Source organism: Ictalurus furcatus, chromosome 25 (assembly GCF_023375685.1).
Source record: "Ictalurus furcatus strain D&B chromosome 25, Billie_1.0, whole genome shotgun sequence".
Lineage (NCBI taxonomy): Eukaryota > Metazoa > Chordata > Actinopteri > Siluriformes > Ictaluridae > Ictalurus > Ictalurus furcatus.
Window position 1 is genome coordinate 17,573,855 of NC_071279.1, and position 18,284 is coordinate 17,592,138.

Sequence of the window (18,284 nt, forward strand, 5' to 3'; positions counted from 1 at the left end):
TCTGACTAAATTTAGGCCAAGAGCTGCCAATGCTTTAGCACAACCATTGGGTCAAATTTGGGCCTCATATGGAAGTATGTCTATGACCATAACTTTTGAACCGTTTGTCCACAGTCTTAAAGCCCTGGATTCCCTGGGTCGAGACGAGTTCAACACACCCTTGATATCAATTTCCACCCAATTAGATTTTCCGCCACCTTGGATTTTTCAGTATTCCTACTACATATATTGTCCAATCGTCACCAAATTTGGAACATGTCATCTTCAGAGTATGCCTCACAAAAGATTTCAAAATTGAAAGAATTTTGAATATTCCAAAAGGTTTGCCCCTATTGGGCCAACAGATCTGACAGCAATGCCGCCAAACAGGAAGTGAGGCTATATCTCAGCAACGGCTTCGCATACTGACACAAAACTTGGTAGAAATCTTCATGACTGTGACCTGAGGCTATGCAACAAATTTTGTAACAGCATCACCTACAGGTTAAAAGTTACAATAACATGCTAAAAAATTTCCTCCGAATTTTGTCCAGTCCTCACCAAATTTGGCTCACATCATCTTGAGACCTGTCTGAACAAATATCTACTGCCGTTCTAGCCGTTCAATGTGCTATTATATTATACAGACAACACATGTCTGACAGGATTTAATATCAAATAGCATTTTCAATAAAAAACAAACACAAGACAGATATAAGATTGGTGCAGATACTTGCACAAAGTGGGGGAGAAAACTGGCCCAGACTGACGAGAAAAAAAAAACATAAATACCTTATTTTGTGATATTTTTAAACTGTAAGAAGAAAAAAATATTAGAACCACAGGTCAAAGTAGCAGTAGCTGTGGAAATGGAAATAGTTTGGGACCTCAATTTCACATGAACGGTTGTGCTATGGTGCTGGGACTGCGGTTTCTGCCATGGCCTTGGGACTGCAATTTCCATGTGCAGATTTACACTCAGGTCTCCTTTAGTGAACAGTGGACTAGTTCAACAAACAGACTTCATGTAAAAACCGTAATGAACTTTCTTTTACTTTCACACTATCCGTCGTGACCCAGATGAGGACGGGTTCCCTTCTGAGTCTGGTTCCTCTCAAGGTTTCTTCCTCATATCAATTTTACGGAGTTTTTCCTCAACAGGGATAAATTCACACACTTAAAATCTGTATTTCATATGTTTATATCTTATGTTTACAGTCAGTATCCACTGTTAAAAGGGCTATACAAATAAAATCAAGTTGAACTGAATTGAATAGCGGCAGCTGTAGCTGCAGTGACACCCTGCTGCCCATTTGTTCATCTAGACCTTTCCTCCTGCAGTCAGAGAATTCCACCTCTGTCCATGGTCAAAGCATACACATCATGAGTGAAACCACAAATCACTCTCGAATCCGTTTGCCTAAAGATATGGCTCTGCTTTCCTGTGACTGCTTAGGCAACAATGGTAGCGCGTCTGTGAATGTGCGGCTCACCCAGACTGGGTGCTTGGTCCCTGAAAATGCTGCTTTTGACTTGAATTAATAATTAATTCTGTGTGAAACACCCAGACAGGCAAGATGAGTGTTATCAGTGACACTTACAGCACACACTAAACCCACATTCACGCTGGTCCTCCAGCTCGCTCTTCTTTTAAAGGAGGTGAAAATCCATTCTCTGACACAGCTGAGGCTCCACTACTGCAGTACTCTATCTCATCCTATTATCTCTCTCTAATACTCTCTCACGCTCTCTCTCTCTCTCTCGCTCTCTCTAACTCTCTCTCTCTTTCTCTGTCCTTTAATCTAGACACTTATGTATAGTGTATATTATATTACTGCAGTTCTTGCTGTGTGCATGTATGATAATGAATAATAATAGTATGTATCTCATGCTACATTAAATCTACTGTGTAAAAACCACAACAAAAAAAAAAGTTCTGTAGTTGTAGATTAAAGGAATGCGTTAATATATATATATATATATATATATATATATATATATATATATATATATATATATATATATATATATATATATATACAATTTTTTATAATTTTCCTCCATTCCCCTTACTCAAGACGTGTTTGTTACCCAACATTTGCTTTTTTTCATAATTATACTTCAAATTTGTAATCTGATCTTTGAAAAATAATCTATGGAGAATATATGTTAATATATTAGTTATTGTTGTTGTTGTTGTTGTTTTAAAGCAGTTAAAATCTCATTAAAATCTCCACCATCTATCAGTATACATAAAATATGCCACTTTCCTCAGTGATTCTTTTAACCTGTACAAATACGCTGTAATGTTACCATAGCAACCAAAACGATACTGTTCATCGCTGACATCAGGTAGCTAGCTAGTTAGCTAGCTTAGCAACCAGGTTTGGAGCATGCAGTCATCTTCTGATGTTGGTAAAAAGGTCCAAATCCTTTGGAGATTCTGAAAATCAACTCGGGCGTGTGCGTAACCCGACTCTGAATACGAGGAACTTTCCTACTACGTAAATAGTAGGATTTGATTCGCTATCTTACACAGTCTTACCAAACAGGTGTTTTTATCCCCTGTGTAAGTGTTTCTTTGCCTGTTATGCATTTGTTTAACAGAATGTTCTCTCTTCTTTCTTTCTTTCTTTCTTTTCTCGCCATTACTTGTATCGTCTCTGCCCTCAGTCTGTGTACAGAGGATCTCCGGTTAGTAAAGGCTTAAGTGTATATAAATAAGCGCAATATTACTATCACTGATGTATTAATTAATAGCTTTGAGGAGGCTGTGATGAGGATTGAATATCTTTATTTTTTTGCAACAGATCAAACTGGTGAACATCAACACCACGGATGTTGTAGACGGCAGGCCATCGATTGTCCTGGGCTTGATCTGGACCATCATATTATATTTCCAGGCAAGAGTGCAGGAAAAAAAATAAATTCCTCATTTTTAACAGTTTCACTGAAAGCGTATCGGAATTTCCATCATCTGATCACGCGCGGTTTTCCATCCCCAGATTGAGGAACTCACCAGCACACTACCGTCTCAGAATGTACAGACTAGCAGCACGTCCTCGGTGGACAGCTCCAACAGCACAGATGCGACCAGCCCACCTGTCAAACGCAAGCCACGCCTCTCCTTCCAGGGCGGAGCCAAGAAGGCTCTGCTTAAATGGGTTCAGAAAACCGCTACCAAGTACGAACTTGAATACACACTCTGACGCCCAGTTCCAATTTACTGCAGTGTATGCTTGGTGTACTGAAATTGTAACCTGGTCACATGATCAGGGTCTCCGCCTTAAAGCAGCGGAAAAAGACAGGGAATCATCGTAAAATTCCCACTTTGGATCATTTCTGGTGCTTTAACCAAATTCGTACTGATATCGCTCAGCAAGATTTAAAACATTATAAATCTTTTATAGGACATTTTTCATTATTGAGGAGTAAACTGTCGAGCATTGACTGGACAAAGTGCAAAATAATTGTCACAGAAATTATTTTCTAAAGAAACAGTTTGCTTTAAATCTCACGGAGGTAATGTTGAACATGCAGGTGTTATTGCATCATAAAATGTAGCAGCCAATCATGTTCCAGCATGCAAATACAGGCTATACATGAACGGTTTATTAGTTAAAGGGGGCAGGGCTTGCATATTTAGACGTTTCTAATTTTTGTCTTTGTCGTAAGTGTGGGTTTTTCTCTTTCGTTTTGCTTTGTTTCGTTTTTTCTTGCAGAACTGAATCGACAAGGATTGTATCGTTTAATATGTCAAATGTGCGTCAGCCTATCAAAAATATTTTGTTAAAAAATGATCACATTGTTGGACTTCAAGCGCATACTAATCCTTTAGTCATTTTACAGTAGAGTGAATAATCACACTAATTCTATTTATTCCTGCTTTTGTTATGTATCTTTTTGGGATTACAGGAGACTGGGTCTGGACGTCAGGGATTTCGGTCCTAGCTGGCGTTCCGGTGTAGCGTTCCACGCCGTCATCTTCGCTTTGCGTCCTCAGCTGGTGGACATGGAGCGCGTGTGGAACCGACCCAACAGAGCCAACCTGGAGGAGGCGTTCTCACTGGCCGAGAGAGAGCTGGGCATCCCGCGCTTGCTCGACCCGGAGGGTAAACATAACTTTATTGAATTATTACATTGTTCTTTATCGCATCAATTATTGTTTCTATTGCACTGCCACATAAATGTCATCGGGGCAGACGATACGATAAAAGTATCATATCACAATACTTGTAGACATATCTATGGTACATGATATGTATCACGATATGCACTGTAGATTTGTTAACAGACTGCCAGCAATTTAGCTAATTTGGATGAAAAAAAACTTGGAAAATTGAGTTTAATGATATATTTCTATCTATCTGTCTATCTATCTATCTATCTGTCTATCTATCTATCTATCTATCTATATATATATATATATGTAGAGAGAGATCTAGAAATACTACAGTGGGTTGCAAAAGTATTCAATTGATCTTATTTCTCTGAATAACAAATTATATATATAATATATATAAAATAAAATAATTTAGGGGTGGGCCATATGACAGTATGTATAAAGCCCAGCTCTACACGTAACGAAAGAGTAGGGGTCCGAGCAAATCTTACGCAACTCTTTAGGATTATTTACTGTTTGTGTTATTGTTTAAAAAAAAAAAAAAGAAGCCTTATGGAAATAAGACATGTGCTTTAGACGTGGACGTCGATAAACCGGACGAGAAGTCCATCATGACGTACGTGGCTCAGTTCCTGAAGCATCATCCGGACTCCGCGGAGACTGACAGCGTCAGACACGAGGAGGAGGTACGCTCATTCCTCGCACCTCTGACCCTTCAGCTGCTTTTTACTCCTGTTGTACTCTCATACGTGACACTCTATAATGCACGTGTATGATGAACTGTTGTAGCGCTCCTCAGGTATTCATCCTCAGGCTTTTCGTTGTGCATGGAAACATACTGCTCATGCCAATGCAATTACAATTCTGTAGTATCACAGCACTTGAATGCTCGAAAGCATGTAACAGCACGACCCAAAGTATTATACTGTACTACTTGTATAGTAAAAAGTGAAAAGCGCCATGTCTACGGTCGCATGATCTTCGGGTTTTATTCTCTGTCTTTGTGTCTGTCTTCAATCCCCGGTCTCCGTTTTATTTTTCTCTTTCCTCTTCTCTCAAACTCTTCTTTCTTTCCTTGAATAACTTGTTGTGTTGTCCTCCTTTGCTCGTCATGCCTGCCTGTGTCCTGTAGTTTGGCTTTGCACCTCTCGTCTTTGGAGAAATGTCAGAGGTAGGCTCAGTCACGTCCTATTCAGCGCCCAGAAGGCGTGCGGTTATGTTTTGTCGCGCAAATGACCTCCGTTTACAAACCGTATCTGTAGTCCCGATTAGAACGTGAATGATTCTGAATGATTTCCCTCCGCCCCCAAAATCCTGTCACGCTTATTATTATCATTACGTTAAGAGCTACGACGCGGCGGCTATGCTTATTTGCATGACAATAGCTCCCCTTTGTTGTCGCGCTAGTCGTCGATCTTCTTGACAGTCAGGCGATAAACCTCAGACCTCCGTAAACGAGATCTTATAGGACGCTCATCCTGGCCTTCCCCGACCGACAGAAGATCAGCCGAACCTGCCAAAATGAGCTCGGCGTCGTTAAAGCTCTGTCGCTATAGTAATAGCGCTTCGCCATTGTGGCTCTAATGAAGCTGATTGGGAAGTGTAATTGGTATGAGGAGAAATATCATACGAGGAATACCCAGCAGACTCGAGCGAGGTCACGGAGCAATCGTTCTCTCGTTCTTCCTCACCCGACGGCATTGCAACACCCAAAGCAAAGATGTTCTTCATTAAAAGAAGAAGAATGTCACGCGTTCACGCTTGACGACGCACACACTCGTTCATCTTGATAGAATTCGCTTGAGAGAAGTTACCCCCACTCCCACCGGCGCTCCCGTCATGTTTCAGCCCCCCTGTTGGGTGGGCGGTTTGGGGTAAATGCACACAGTGATGATAAGAAATATCTCGCGCAGCAGGATGTCTCCGGTCGATCTGTTTTTGAACTCCTTATTGTAATTACACCCAGCGTCTATGGCGTATAGGCTGTGTAAAATGACTCCTGGTGAGGACATGATGAACTTTTAGTCAAGGACGCTCATATTTCTTCGTCCGTCCATCAATCCTTTAATATCTGTCTCTGGTTGTCAGCGTGAACAGAGGAACGTTCTGAGGGAGCTGAAGGTCTGGGCCGATCAGATGGACAGGGACTGCGCTGAGGCTCAGACGGACGCCGGAGATCTCAGTCAGCAGTACCAGGTACACCGTTATATACCAAACAGAAACAAATCACAAAGTTTGACCTTTGAAGACTGAACTTCAATAAACATAATCCCTCTATGAAGAGCGTAACAAAGCAAATCGATGGTGTGACACCGTTTCCGTTGTATAGCCTCGTTATGTATAAAAACAAGCTCCAAAACACTGGTCTGCTGGATTCTGATTGGTCAGAAGGTGTTGATTCATTTTCCAAAACAGCGGCTCTGACAATAGTGCAGCTGCAAATCCCCAGTTTATCTAAATACGTTATCGTTTCTATAGCAACAGCTCATTCACGGGGCGGGGGGGGGATTACCTTTGCAGCATTACCTTTTTCCCCCAGTGTCACAAACGACTCGTTAAATGATCCGTTCTAAATGATTCGTTCGAAACTCCTCCTTTCAGAGAGCATACTCTGCTCTGATCGGTCAGACGTCCCAGTCTGTCGTGATTGGTCTACCGCTGTCAGCGAGCAGCCGATGACGACCAGAGGCGGGGTTTTTTGTTACAAACCTACGTAGGTTAGCACAGGAAGTAAAGTCTGGAATCACTAACGACTCGATTCAGCTGTTCAGAATCGATTCCTTCTTTTGGGAGTCGATTACTCCGTTTGTCGTGCGCTTTGATCGTTGAAACTTTGCAGACGTTTTTACGTTCGCAAACAGCTACACATATAACACACTACATGAAAGGTCATATTTGAAAAAAACATAATAGGTGCACTTTAACATCAAGAGAGAAAAAAAGAGAAACCGGTGGAGGGACGATTATTTATAGCTGCTGTAACGTAAGTCCGAACAGGAAGTCACCCGTTTTGCGGATGTTCAACAGCATAAAATGTAACTATAAATGGATAAAAAGTATGATTTGTTATACGTTAATAAAAATTGTAAAAAAAATCAACCAGCTGTTTTCCTTCAACAGCAGTCTTTCTTGTCTTTCTTTCCTTGTTTAAAAAAGTAATCATCAAGACGTTTTAACTAAATTGCACTGATGGGTTTTCGGTATTAAGAAGGAAACTGAAATAATTATTTGCCGTGACAAGGTGACTTAAACATGGTATAAAGGTATAAACATGACCAAAGACATCACGATCATGTCAAGATGATCCTGTGTTTAGTTTCCAGGTTCGATATGTTCACTGTAAGTGTTGTAATATCCAGCTGTGGCGTTTCATATAATACCTACCTGAATATAACTAACTGAAAGTGATGATCCAGCAGTCGGCTGGTGGTGTGTGTAATGAGCGCGTGTCAGCGGGCCACCGGCCTGCGGGTGTGTTCCATATTTAACTAAGAGCTCTACGGGGAGCCTAAAGAGGAATATAAATACCCGTTACCGCATAAATATACGGCTATACGAATTGCGTGCATTTCGGCAGACCGCGTGTGGCCGTTTTATTCCATTTGTTCTGCTTCCTCGTATTCTTTCGTTCCTTCGACTTTGTATGCCTGCGTTTCTTCTTTTAATTGAGGATCTAGGGATACATAGGGATAAATCCACACACTTAAAATCTGTAGCCTGTGTTTATACCTTTCTGTAAAGCTGCTTCGAGACAATGTCCATTGTTAAAAGCGCCATACTAATCAAATTGAATTGAATTGAATGGAATATTTAGATATAATCACTACTGTATATGTATACGTCACGCTGAAATATAAATACTGTAAAACTACCGGAGGTCCGGAAAGTCACGAACCAATAGGAATATGTTGAGGAAAATCCGCAAAAACCCGATACAGCGGTTGAGAAAATGCGTGAACATGTAGAGCGTATGTCGTTAATAATAAATACAAAATGAAGCATGTCGTTTTATTCTCATTGGTGTACGTATCTAAACATGGCACTGTTAGTTAATTGACCGCTAAAGTAAATATTTTTCTCCACTGAGGATTTCATAGGAGTCCGTATGTTAATCTTTATCCAATTTTTTTGATGGATGGAATAACGACCAGCGATTAAAGGTAGCTGAAAGTGTCGCAGATGAGTGCTTGGTAAGCGTATCCTTCACAAGCATGCTCGCTATAGGAGAGCACGTTAAGTTCAGAAAAATGGCATTATTTTCAATTCAAAGTGGGATCAAATTGATGCACACGTTACGATCTCGTAGCACCTGATATTAAATTATTCTTTTTTTTTGGAACCGTCTACGATAACATCTAGGATGCGCTGGATCAAGTGCTATTTCGTACCTGACGGATAATGAAGGTGGCAGCCATTTTACAGCATCTTTGTCATGATTTCTAACACGCTTTCTACCCAATTTTGTGGCAATTCATGCACCATGTATGTTATTTTTTTACGCCTCCTATCCGTCACTAGACGATGAAGGCGTTCGATTCTCGTTAAAGTGATATCTCAAGAACGGGCGGTCGGATGTTTGTAGGATTTTTATTTTTTTAATCATCGGAATTATCATCATGACCAGCAGATAAACTGATTCGATTTTGGAATCGATCCCGACGTGGTCAAGGTCAAAACAAGGTCGAAGGTCTGAAATAGTTTTCGTTCAACAGCTTCTGTCTTCAATGTCTGATGTGTATTTAAACGGTATATGTATTATTCGCAAGAAGGACTACTTTATTCCAAATCGTAGTGTATCTTGCTCTGTTTGAAGCCCTGTTTTGTCGTTTCTCAGGTCTTTAAGCATTACCGTGTGCAGTATGAGTGCAGGAGGAGACAAGTGGAGTCCTGCATTCAGTCCACTCAGAAGGACGGCATGCTCACTTCAGACCAAGCTCTGGTTAAGCAGGCCTGGGACAGATTGTCTGCTAGGGTAAGACATATGTACTGTACATACTCACACGTGTATGTATACACCACCGCAAAAAAAAGAAAAGAAATGACTTTACTACTTTAAACTTTAGTGCAATGTTGGTTTTAAGGTAAGGTAAGGCTTGAGGCAGGTCGACGCTGCGGCGGGAGAAACAGACACTCAGGAGGCAGGATGAAGGCAAAAAGTGTGGCAGGAGGAAGGGGGAAGCTGAGGTGATTTAGTGGAGGCTCTGCGTAGCGCTGTCTTCCCGTAGTGGGGAGCGGCGAGTAGGCTGGAGCAGGCTCGAGACGGGACCCAAGGAGCATGGCGCTGGCGGCGGGTATCAGCCGAGGGTGCGGCGTGGCGAGGGAGAGCTGTCTTCGGCGCTGTCGTCTTCACTCCATGTAGTCGAGGACCTAGCAGAGATAGATGTGGATGGAGGAATCTGTCTGTTTTTATTGCAGAACTTCTGCCTGCGTTAGTGCTGCGAGCCAGGATAGCGGATATAATAATAATAATAATAATAATAATAATAATAAATACTGTCATTTACATACACTTTTATTGTAAACCTGGCTTTAATGAATGTTACTCTCAGTAATGAACAAAATGTGTCTTCGTATTCAACACAATGTTTAATATTAATTTTCAAGATAAATAAAATAATAATAATAATAATAACAAAAACACATTTGTAAATCAAGAGATCCCAAATGGGGTCGCGACCCCTTGTTTGGGAAAGCATATTCTGTAATATGTAATGAATAAACCAAGCTGCTGTAGGAAAATAATCAGTGATCAGTCGGTGTGATACACAACAGATTATAGTAAAACCAGTGGCGTGCCAAAAAACCCCCCCCCCCCCTAATATCTTGCTTAATTGCGTTGTTTCCATTCAGCTCCTGGAGTGGCATGTGCAGATGGATGGTGGGTTGCCAGATCCTCTGGGTTGTGTAGGTGTGTGGCTGCATCAGGCAGAGAAGATCCTTCGAGAGGAGCTGGTTCTTCAGCAGAGCCACGAGGAGACCGCCAATGCCATCCACCGAACACGGCAGCTCCATCAGGTAGATGAGAAATCACAGAGGGAAATGATGAATGGTGTGTCCACGGAGGAGAACGCAGGAGCGACTGTGATGGATGTGTGCGACTTTGTTTACCGCAGGAGGTCCTCCGCCTCGTTGAAATGCACCAGCAGACCTTCCAGCGCGTCCACAGGGACCGGAGCGTCGGCGGCGTTCCTGTACCAGCCGAGCAGCTCCAAGACATGGCGGAGAGGTGTGAGAACGAGAGACATTTACACCGTTTGTGTCTTTTACAACAAACAACGACCAGATGTTTTCATTCTAATTATTTTAGAACTAAAATGATCTAATGGTCTTTTGTTGTGTTTTGCACTGTAGTCACACTGCTATTCTTACCTTGCTAACAAATAAGACAAGCCTATAGCCACCGCTTTTGCGTAAATCTCTCACTAAATAGAAGGCATGGCCAAGGATGTGAATTCTCGATTCTGATTGGTCAGAAGCTGTTGATTCATTTTCTATAGCAGGAGGCAGATCACAGGTTTGTATTACTCGCGCTCGTTGCCGTGAGCGATTATTTCTGTTGTGACTTTTCATTCATTAAATAACGCCTAACTTTTTATCGGCTTCGAGTTACATTTAATGCTGCGTATCGAGTAGGTTCCTGTTATCTTTAACCGTACAGCAGCTAGAAACAGTCGTTCCCTCACGTCGTAAAGTTATAATGTGAAAAAACAGCTTATCACGTTACGAGAAAAAAACCTAAACACAAAGAGTAACCTTTGGTTACGATACTGGAGACTCCTCCCACAAATGACAAAAAAAAAACATCTCCTCGTTTTCTTTTCTTTCCTTTTACGTCGAGCGTCCGTCCGTGAGCTGTTAATAGGAGTGTCATATCAAACCGTAACCCCTTACTGCCCGTCTGACATCTAACAGGTTGAACTACATATCTACCTCCTCACACATTCATCTGAGCAAACTGGAATTCTGGGAGTGGAGGTTCCGCATGCTGGACTTCCTGTCGCTGGGCGAATCCAAGCTGAAGTCCTGGATAGTTAAATATGGACGACGAGAAACAACCGAGCTTCTGCTCCAGAGCTACATGGTGAGTTGTAGAGCCCAGCTCGATCTAAAGAGACGATCGGACACGGCTCACGCGGTCGGATTTCATTCCGCGGTAACCCTGAGCTTATTCATTTCTCAGATAACCGAAGGCAAACAAATTGTTATGAATTCGTCGGAAAGTAGCAGACTTTCCCGCGGATCCGGGCCGAGACGCGTCACGTGACGTCGTCACGTGTCCAAATTAATTTGTTAAACCTGTGGAAAATTCGTTTTTCCCATCATTAACCTGTGTCCTGTTTGTTTGTTCTGCCGCTAGTCATTTGTCGAAGGTGAGCACTTTTTCCAAAAGTACGACTCCATCTACGAGGCTCTAAAGCAGTCCGCCTTGCTTTACATCGGCGCCGACACTTCAGGTGAGATTCTGGATCGTAAATTTATTTTTTTTTTTTACAGAAATCCTGCACGCCTGCGTTGTTTTAAACGGTACATCTGTACAAATCAGAGCTTCTCATCAGCGCCCGGAACGTGCGGTCTAGCACACTTTATTTCAAGCGGCCGTGAAGTGGCGCGTAGCCAATCGTGTGGCGGCAACGCAGTACATGAACTCACGCAGATACGCGTGAGTTAACGTTGACGACGTCGGACATCGGAACGAGGATGAAATGCGATCCGAGTGACTTTTAGTATCATAGAAACGGTGAACAATCCCTAGACTTTACACAGGATGGTGCGAAAAACAAAAAAGCTGGTAAAGATTGATTATGACAAATAGTCTAGAAAGTTTTGTTCATTTGCAGTAATGCAAATGTTCTCAAGTGATTTGGAGGTTATTTTACATCTTATATTTAGCTAATATATATGTATAGTTTAAAAAAAAAGAGCCTTAAATTGGCAGTCTGTGAGAATGAAGGGGTTAAACACAGGACGAATCACGTTTCTGGAAATGAAACGCCATAAAATGAATATCAGAATATCTACAATACACGTTTTTTGCAGGTCTTATTCTTTGTAACCCCACCCCCTTCCCCCCAGAACATGTCCGATAAATCGGCACGTATATGTTTTATTTTCAGTGCCGTACTTTCATTTAAGATCTCAGTAAATCAGGGTCAAGATCTTGAACTTCGGATCTGTCGTGTCTTCCGTATTCACGGCGCGAACTGGGATTCCTCCTTAAAGAAAAGGAGATATGATCGCAGCGTACACAGAATGAAGGAACTCGGGCGGGTTTTATTTGTGTTCTGCGCTCGCTATCTCCGTGTCCTCGGGGTGGAATCGTAGTTAGTATCAGACGTCGTTCCGAACCTCGGTGAGATCAATCCTTATGGGGCTCAGTAGTCAATCAGTCTCAGCCTGCAGCATCCCCTCCTCACACACTCTCTCTCTCTCTCTCACACACACACACACACGCGCACGCACGCACGCACACACGCACGCACGTCCTGTCTCGTCGTCCGTCTCGTTCTCCTCAGGCGCTGGGTAAATGAGGTTTTCCCCAGCACTGTATTCAGCAGGGAGTTTTACTCCATTAGTGGAGACGTTCTAATGGGTTCCTCTCAGACCCGTAGCTGCACTAACGTGTTGCTCTCACCCTGCCTGTGGCTACGAGCTCCACAGAGGAACCAGGGCATCTTTTCTTTTTTTTTTCTCCAGCTCTCCGTGCTGTGATTGGTGCAGTTTAAAATGTCCCTCGTGAGCCGATGACGTCGTCCTTTTCTGTGTAACATAACAAGCGATGTGGGGTTTGTTGAGAAGGACCTTTAGGCTGGGAATATATATATATATATACACCAAAAAAGGTTTCCAAACCAGCTCCAGATATTAAAAACAATGCAATATGAACTGATTTCATGTCTGTAATGTTTTTTGGGGGTTTTTTTCGGAGTAGACACAGTGTCACGTCTAATCATGATAACGATAAGGTCCAAAAGGTTTTAGCATTTAATTTTATTTCGCTATATTTTATTTTTTAATAGTTTCAACTCTTACTTCTCTGCAGTTTTCTGTTTGTCGCTCCTATTTTTTTATTAAAGACCATTTATTGTCAGTTTAAATTTGGGCAGGAAATGGGCCGGTGATCAAAACTGGGGAGATAAATTGCGGTTGGTTATCAAGTTCGGACGTAAGTCTAAATCGAAGCCTTAGCATACCTGTGTTTAAATGTGTGTGTGTGTGTGTGTGTGTGTAGTTGAGAAGAGGGTGAAGCGCTTCCTGAGGGACGTGGCTGATCAGTGGAGGAGTCTGGCTGTGGAGGTGCGCAGCGTCAGGTCCATGCTGGAGGAGGTGCAGGGGAACTGGGAGAAGTACAGCGGCTGCGTGGCGTCTCTGCAGGCCTGGCTGGAGGACGCCGAACGATCGCTGAGACAGCCAGAGAACACTAAACGAGTGAGTTGCACCACACACGGCGTGTACGAGGAGTGCAGACGGAGATCCAGTCGACGTTCTTATCGGTTCGATAAAACGGCATGACGTTTTGTCATGGATTTTGCGCACAATGTCGAGGTATTATTTATCAATTTGTTTTAAATAAAAGAATAATAGGATGGAAAAATTGCTCATAGAGATACAGTATATTACACAGACACGTCTTATCCTCCTCACACGGGAACTGTAATTAGTCTGTCTGAGTCTAATCAAATTTCCCATCGCATGCATTTACTGTCTCGCTCGGATTCACTTCCTCGCTCTCGCTCTCTTTCTTTCTTTCACGTCTGCAGGAGTTCTTCAGGACTCTTCCACACTGGATGGAGAATCACGCCGGCATGAACGCCGCAGGAAATTTCCTCATCGAGACGTGTGATGAAACCGTGGCTCGTGACCTGAAGCACCAGCTGCTGCTCCTCAACGGGAGATGGAGAGATTTATTCAGTAAAGCCAAACAGGTGAAAATCCAGCACTCGCTGTTAATTCTATTAACTAGTTATCGGACTGGGTAGAGTGCAGCGTTTTCACCTCACAGCTCCAGGTTCGAGCCTGGATCTGTGTGGAGTTTCACGTGTTCTCACCGTGTCTGCTGAGGATTCTCTGGTTCCCTGGATCGGTGACTCTAAATCGGCCCTAGGTGTGATCCCATACAGTGTGCATTCTCGCCTCACGCCCAGTGTTCGCAGGATAAACTCCGGATCCACAGCCCTAACCCTGACCCTGCCCAGGATACAGAAGACGAATGAAGAAATAAATTAATAAGTTAACTCGAGCGTCTTCAGTGTGCCAGACACTACTGGAACTTCAAATGGGATCGGGTTCTATGGTCAGATGAAACCATAGAAAAATAGAGCTTTTTGGTAATAAACACCAGAGGTGGTTTTGGAGCACACAGAGAGGTAGCCGTATGGAAAAGTCCCTCATGTCCACGGTTAAATATGGAGGTGGGTCTTTAATATTTTGGGGCTGTTTTTCTGCCAGAGGACCTGGACATTTTGTTAGGATACATGGCATCATGGACTCTATCAAATATCAACAGATATTAAATGAAAACCTGACTGCCTCTGCCAGAAAGCTTCAAATGGGCCGTGGTTGGATCTTCCAGCAGGACGATGATCCAAAACATCATCAAAATCAACACAAAAATGGTTTACTGACCACAAAATCAAGGTCCTGCCATGACCATCCCAGTCCCCTGACCTGAACCCCATAGAAAACCTGTGGGGTGAACTGAAGAGGAGAGTCCACCAGCGTGGACCTCCAAATGTGAAGGATCTGGAGAGATTCTGTACGGAGGAACGCTCTCAGATCCCTCGCCATGTATTCTCCAACCTCATCATAGCGTTATAGGACTCTATATAAGACTCAGGGCTGTAATCTTGGTAAAGAGAGCTAGCACAAAGTATTGACTAAAAGGGTGCCAATAATTGTTGCACATCTATATTTAACAAAAAAAAACAAAAACAACCTTTGTTGTGTTTGATATCCATGAGAGCCGAGTATTTTTTTTTGTGAATTTCACGAACAAAAGATCAAAAGGTTCAACAATAAAGACCATTTTTCACAGCCTCCTTGGCTCATATTTAGCAAGGGTGCCAATATTAATGCAGGGCGCTGCGTACGCAAATGATGTTGACTGCTGGTTAATGAGCTGAAGGTGAAAAAGGTATTTTTCAGGCTTTATTACAGACATTGTGTATGAAGATAATAAGCCACATTATCTGATGATCATGAACAGCTGGTCCACACAGTGAGGTCTGATCTCTGAAGCGCTTATTTTATTTACTTAAGTCTTTTTTTTTTTTGGTTCCAGACGGAGTCGAATGAAACGCTTTTTGTCTCCACAGTACACTCGCGTTCACGAGACTCCGACTCACAGCGAGACCGAGCTGCAGGACGCCGTCAAGGCTCTCCGAGACTTTTTAGAGACTTCCACAGCCAAACTTTCCTCACCTGTCCAGGTGTCGCTACCGGACGTCAGAACGTTCATGAGGAATGTTCAGGTAGAGACGGATCTCCCGGATTTCAGACAATACGATTGTTTATTATAGTTGAATAAAGGTTTGATTGACAATGCTGACTTTATACTTTAATAATAATAATAATTATTAGTAGTAGTAGTAGTATTATCGCTACCGCTACTGACTTTTTAAGGAACAGCAATTTCAAAACACATGGCGTTTACAGTTCATGCTCTGAGCGGCCATGTTGATTCGACGTCGCTTGCTGAACTCGGAGTTAAGGAGACCAGAATAGGAATTCTGAACTCAGGAAGCATTTACTTTGGTTTTTAATCTGTTTTCATGCTTCGTTCTCCGAGTTCTTCAAGCGCTTGCTCATTTTGTGAACCAGGCTTCGGCTTCGCTTCGTTAATAAATCTCCTGCCCATGCGTCCGTCTCCGCTACCTTTCTGACATCTTGAATTTTAGTCGTGTGTGTAGTGTTTCCTCATTTATGATCGCAGTAAACCCAATATATCATTATGAATCCTGTTCCTAGACATTTTTTTTTGGTCATTGTAAGCGTGAAATAGTCTTGCTCTGTTGGCTTGGAAGATAATATTGCTCATTTTAAGCGCTATCTTCGGATTGAGGGGCGTCCCAGCCTGCCCCTCGGTCGACCACAACCTCACTGTACAGCTCGGGTCAAACGCACTCAAGCCAACCAGGAACCTTGGGGTGATTCTTGATGACCTTCACAGACAACATTTCAACAACTGCACGATCCTGTCGGTTCATTCTATACAACATCAAGAAAATCAGACCTTCTCCCACCTCAACAGGCCACACAGCTACTAGTCCACGCTCTGGTCATCTCAAAGCTGGTCTACTGCAGCGCACTACTCCTGGGTCTCCCAGCCAGCTCCATCAAACCCCTTCAGATGATTCAGAACGCAACAGAACACCTCGTCTTCAACCCCACGTCCCACCCCTCTTCATCTCCCTCCACTGGCTCCCTCTAGCCGCCCGGATCCAATTCAAGGCCTTCACGCTCACCTACAAGACCTTGTCTGCAACCTCAACCCCTACCTCAACACTCTCCTCGAGGCTTACGTTCCCTCACGCAATCTGCGATCGGTTAACGACCCACGCCTGGTATAGTACCTACTCAGCGACGCATGAGGTCCCTTTCCAGAACCTTCAAACTGACCCGTTCCTCAGCGGTGGATGAACTTCCGACCTCAATCCGGACCGCGGAATCTCTCACTGTCTTCAAAAAACAGCTAAAGACCCCATCGTGAGCACGTAACCAACCCCTAAAACGCCAACCCTCACATTATTTAAAATAAATAAATAAATAAATAAATAAATCACTTACCCACCCTGGCTCTTCCACCTCGACTCTGCGCGCTCTGCTTCTCTAGACCTCGATTATAAGTCTCTCTTACTGGTAGCGCGACTCGTATTGTTCTCCGCTTTGGAGATAAAAGCGTCCGCTAAACGACGAAATGTAGAACGTGAAGCGACTCAAAAATGTCTAGAAATAGGATTCATAATCTGTTTGGTTTATTGCACGTGCTCCAGTTAATGCACAGCTCTCTTAAATTCGGAACTTTGCTGCATTTCATGCGCCTATCAACGACTGCTTTGTTTGTCACGTATAAAGGAGCTCAAGCACAGGCTTCCAGCGATGGAGGTGAGATATAAAGCGGCCGCTCGCACGGCTCAGCTCTGGACCAGAGACCCCGGCAGTGGGGATGGAAAGCAAGTTCTCGCTACTATGGCGGCGATTAAAGGGCAGCTATACAAGGTACATCGACCTGCTGATTATGTTTCTTAACATTCCAAACATGCCAAATATTAGGACGGATCATTTCTCTCAAAGCCGCCGTGTGACGTGTGTGTGCTGTTTCAGTTGAAGGAGAAATGTCCGCTGGTGCTGAGAGAGTGTCACACTGTACTTCCTGTGTTAGAAGAGCTGGAGGGACAAATCTCAACTTTCTATCAGATAGCTGATCACGCAGGTCACATCATCGCTCAGCAGCACGACCAGCATAAAAACCAGGTGAGGAGACGTGATAAACACGCCGGTGGTGCTGAAGAGCTTCACGGTGGACTTGACGCCCAATAACGCGTCTCGACATGTCAGGTGTCAGGTACGGGGACGCTTCGTTTGAGTTTGAAGGATAAGAAAATCTGCTCAGTTTATTCGTTTATTCATGTGTACACGACACAGCGCTGTCGAATCCTTCAGTCGGATTGGTCAGAAAGAAACGTTTTCGGATGGCGGGTCCATTTAGAAACGACCGCGCTCGTTCTGATACGTTGCGGTTTCGGTAGGAAAGTCTTCTTCGTTTTACGTCGTGTCGCAGCACGCGCTGTCACGTCCTGTTTTGGACTACACCTTCCAGCTGCCGTTCTTCTTTTCATCATCACAGGAGCTCTGGCTAAGCAGACTGCTAATGAGAATTAGATTTCCATGGAGGATGAAATTTGATAGTGAAGCAGATGTGTGTGTGTGAGAGAGAGAGAAAGAGAGAGAGAGAGAGAGAGAGAGAGAGAGAGAGAGAGAGAGAGAGCGAGACAGACGTCAGTTCTCCCATTTTAAAAAAAAAAAAAAAAGGTGTTTTAGCTGCGTGATAATTATAAAATACAAATGGAGTCTAAATAGTTATTTACGCTTGCGGTAAGGGCTACACTCCAAATGACTAATTTAACACGCACACCCGCCCGCCAATCAGAAACGACCGTTTTTAGGTGGTCGTTCGCAGTGTATG

At 43.2% G+C, this 18,284-nt stretch overlaps 1 protein-coding gene across 1 annotated transcript in view; it reads left to right on the forward strand.

Annotated features, from left to right (window-relative positions):
• syne1a (spectrin repeat containing, nuclear envelope 1a) overlaps window positions 1–18,284 on the forward strand; it is a 208,734-nt gene that overhangs the window by 42,110 nt on the left and 148,340 nt on the right. Inside the window, 16 exon segments of the mRNA XM_053614917.1 lie at window positions 2,653–2,673; window positions 2,790–2,882; window positions 2,985–3,163; window positions 3,895–4,091; window positions 4,679–4,788; window positions 6,191–6,298; window positions 8,937–9,074; window positions 9,953–10,117; window positions 10,216–10,328; window positions 11,015–11,183; window positions 11,460–11,556; window positions 13,332–13,528; window positions 13,861–14,025; window positions 15,415–15,570; window positions 17,174–17,317; window positions 17,423–17,572. Of these exon segments, the coding sequence (XP_053470892.1) occupies window positions 2,653–2,673; window positions 2,790–2,882; window positions 2,985–3,163; window positions 3,895–4,091; window positions 4,679–4,788; window positions 6,191–6,298; window positions 8,937–9,074; window positions 9,953–10,117; window positions 10,216–10,328; window positions 11,015–11,183; window positions 11,460–11,556; window positions 13,332–13,528; window positions 13,861–14,025; window positions 15,415–15,570; window positions 17,174–17,317; window positions 17,423–17,572 (2,202 nt within the window).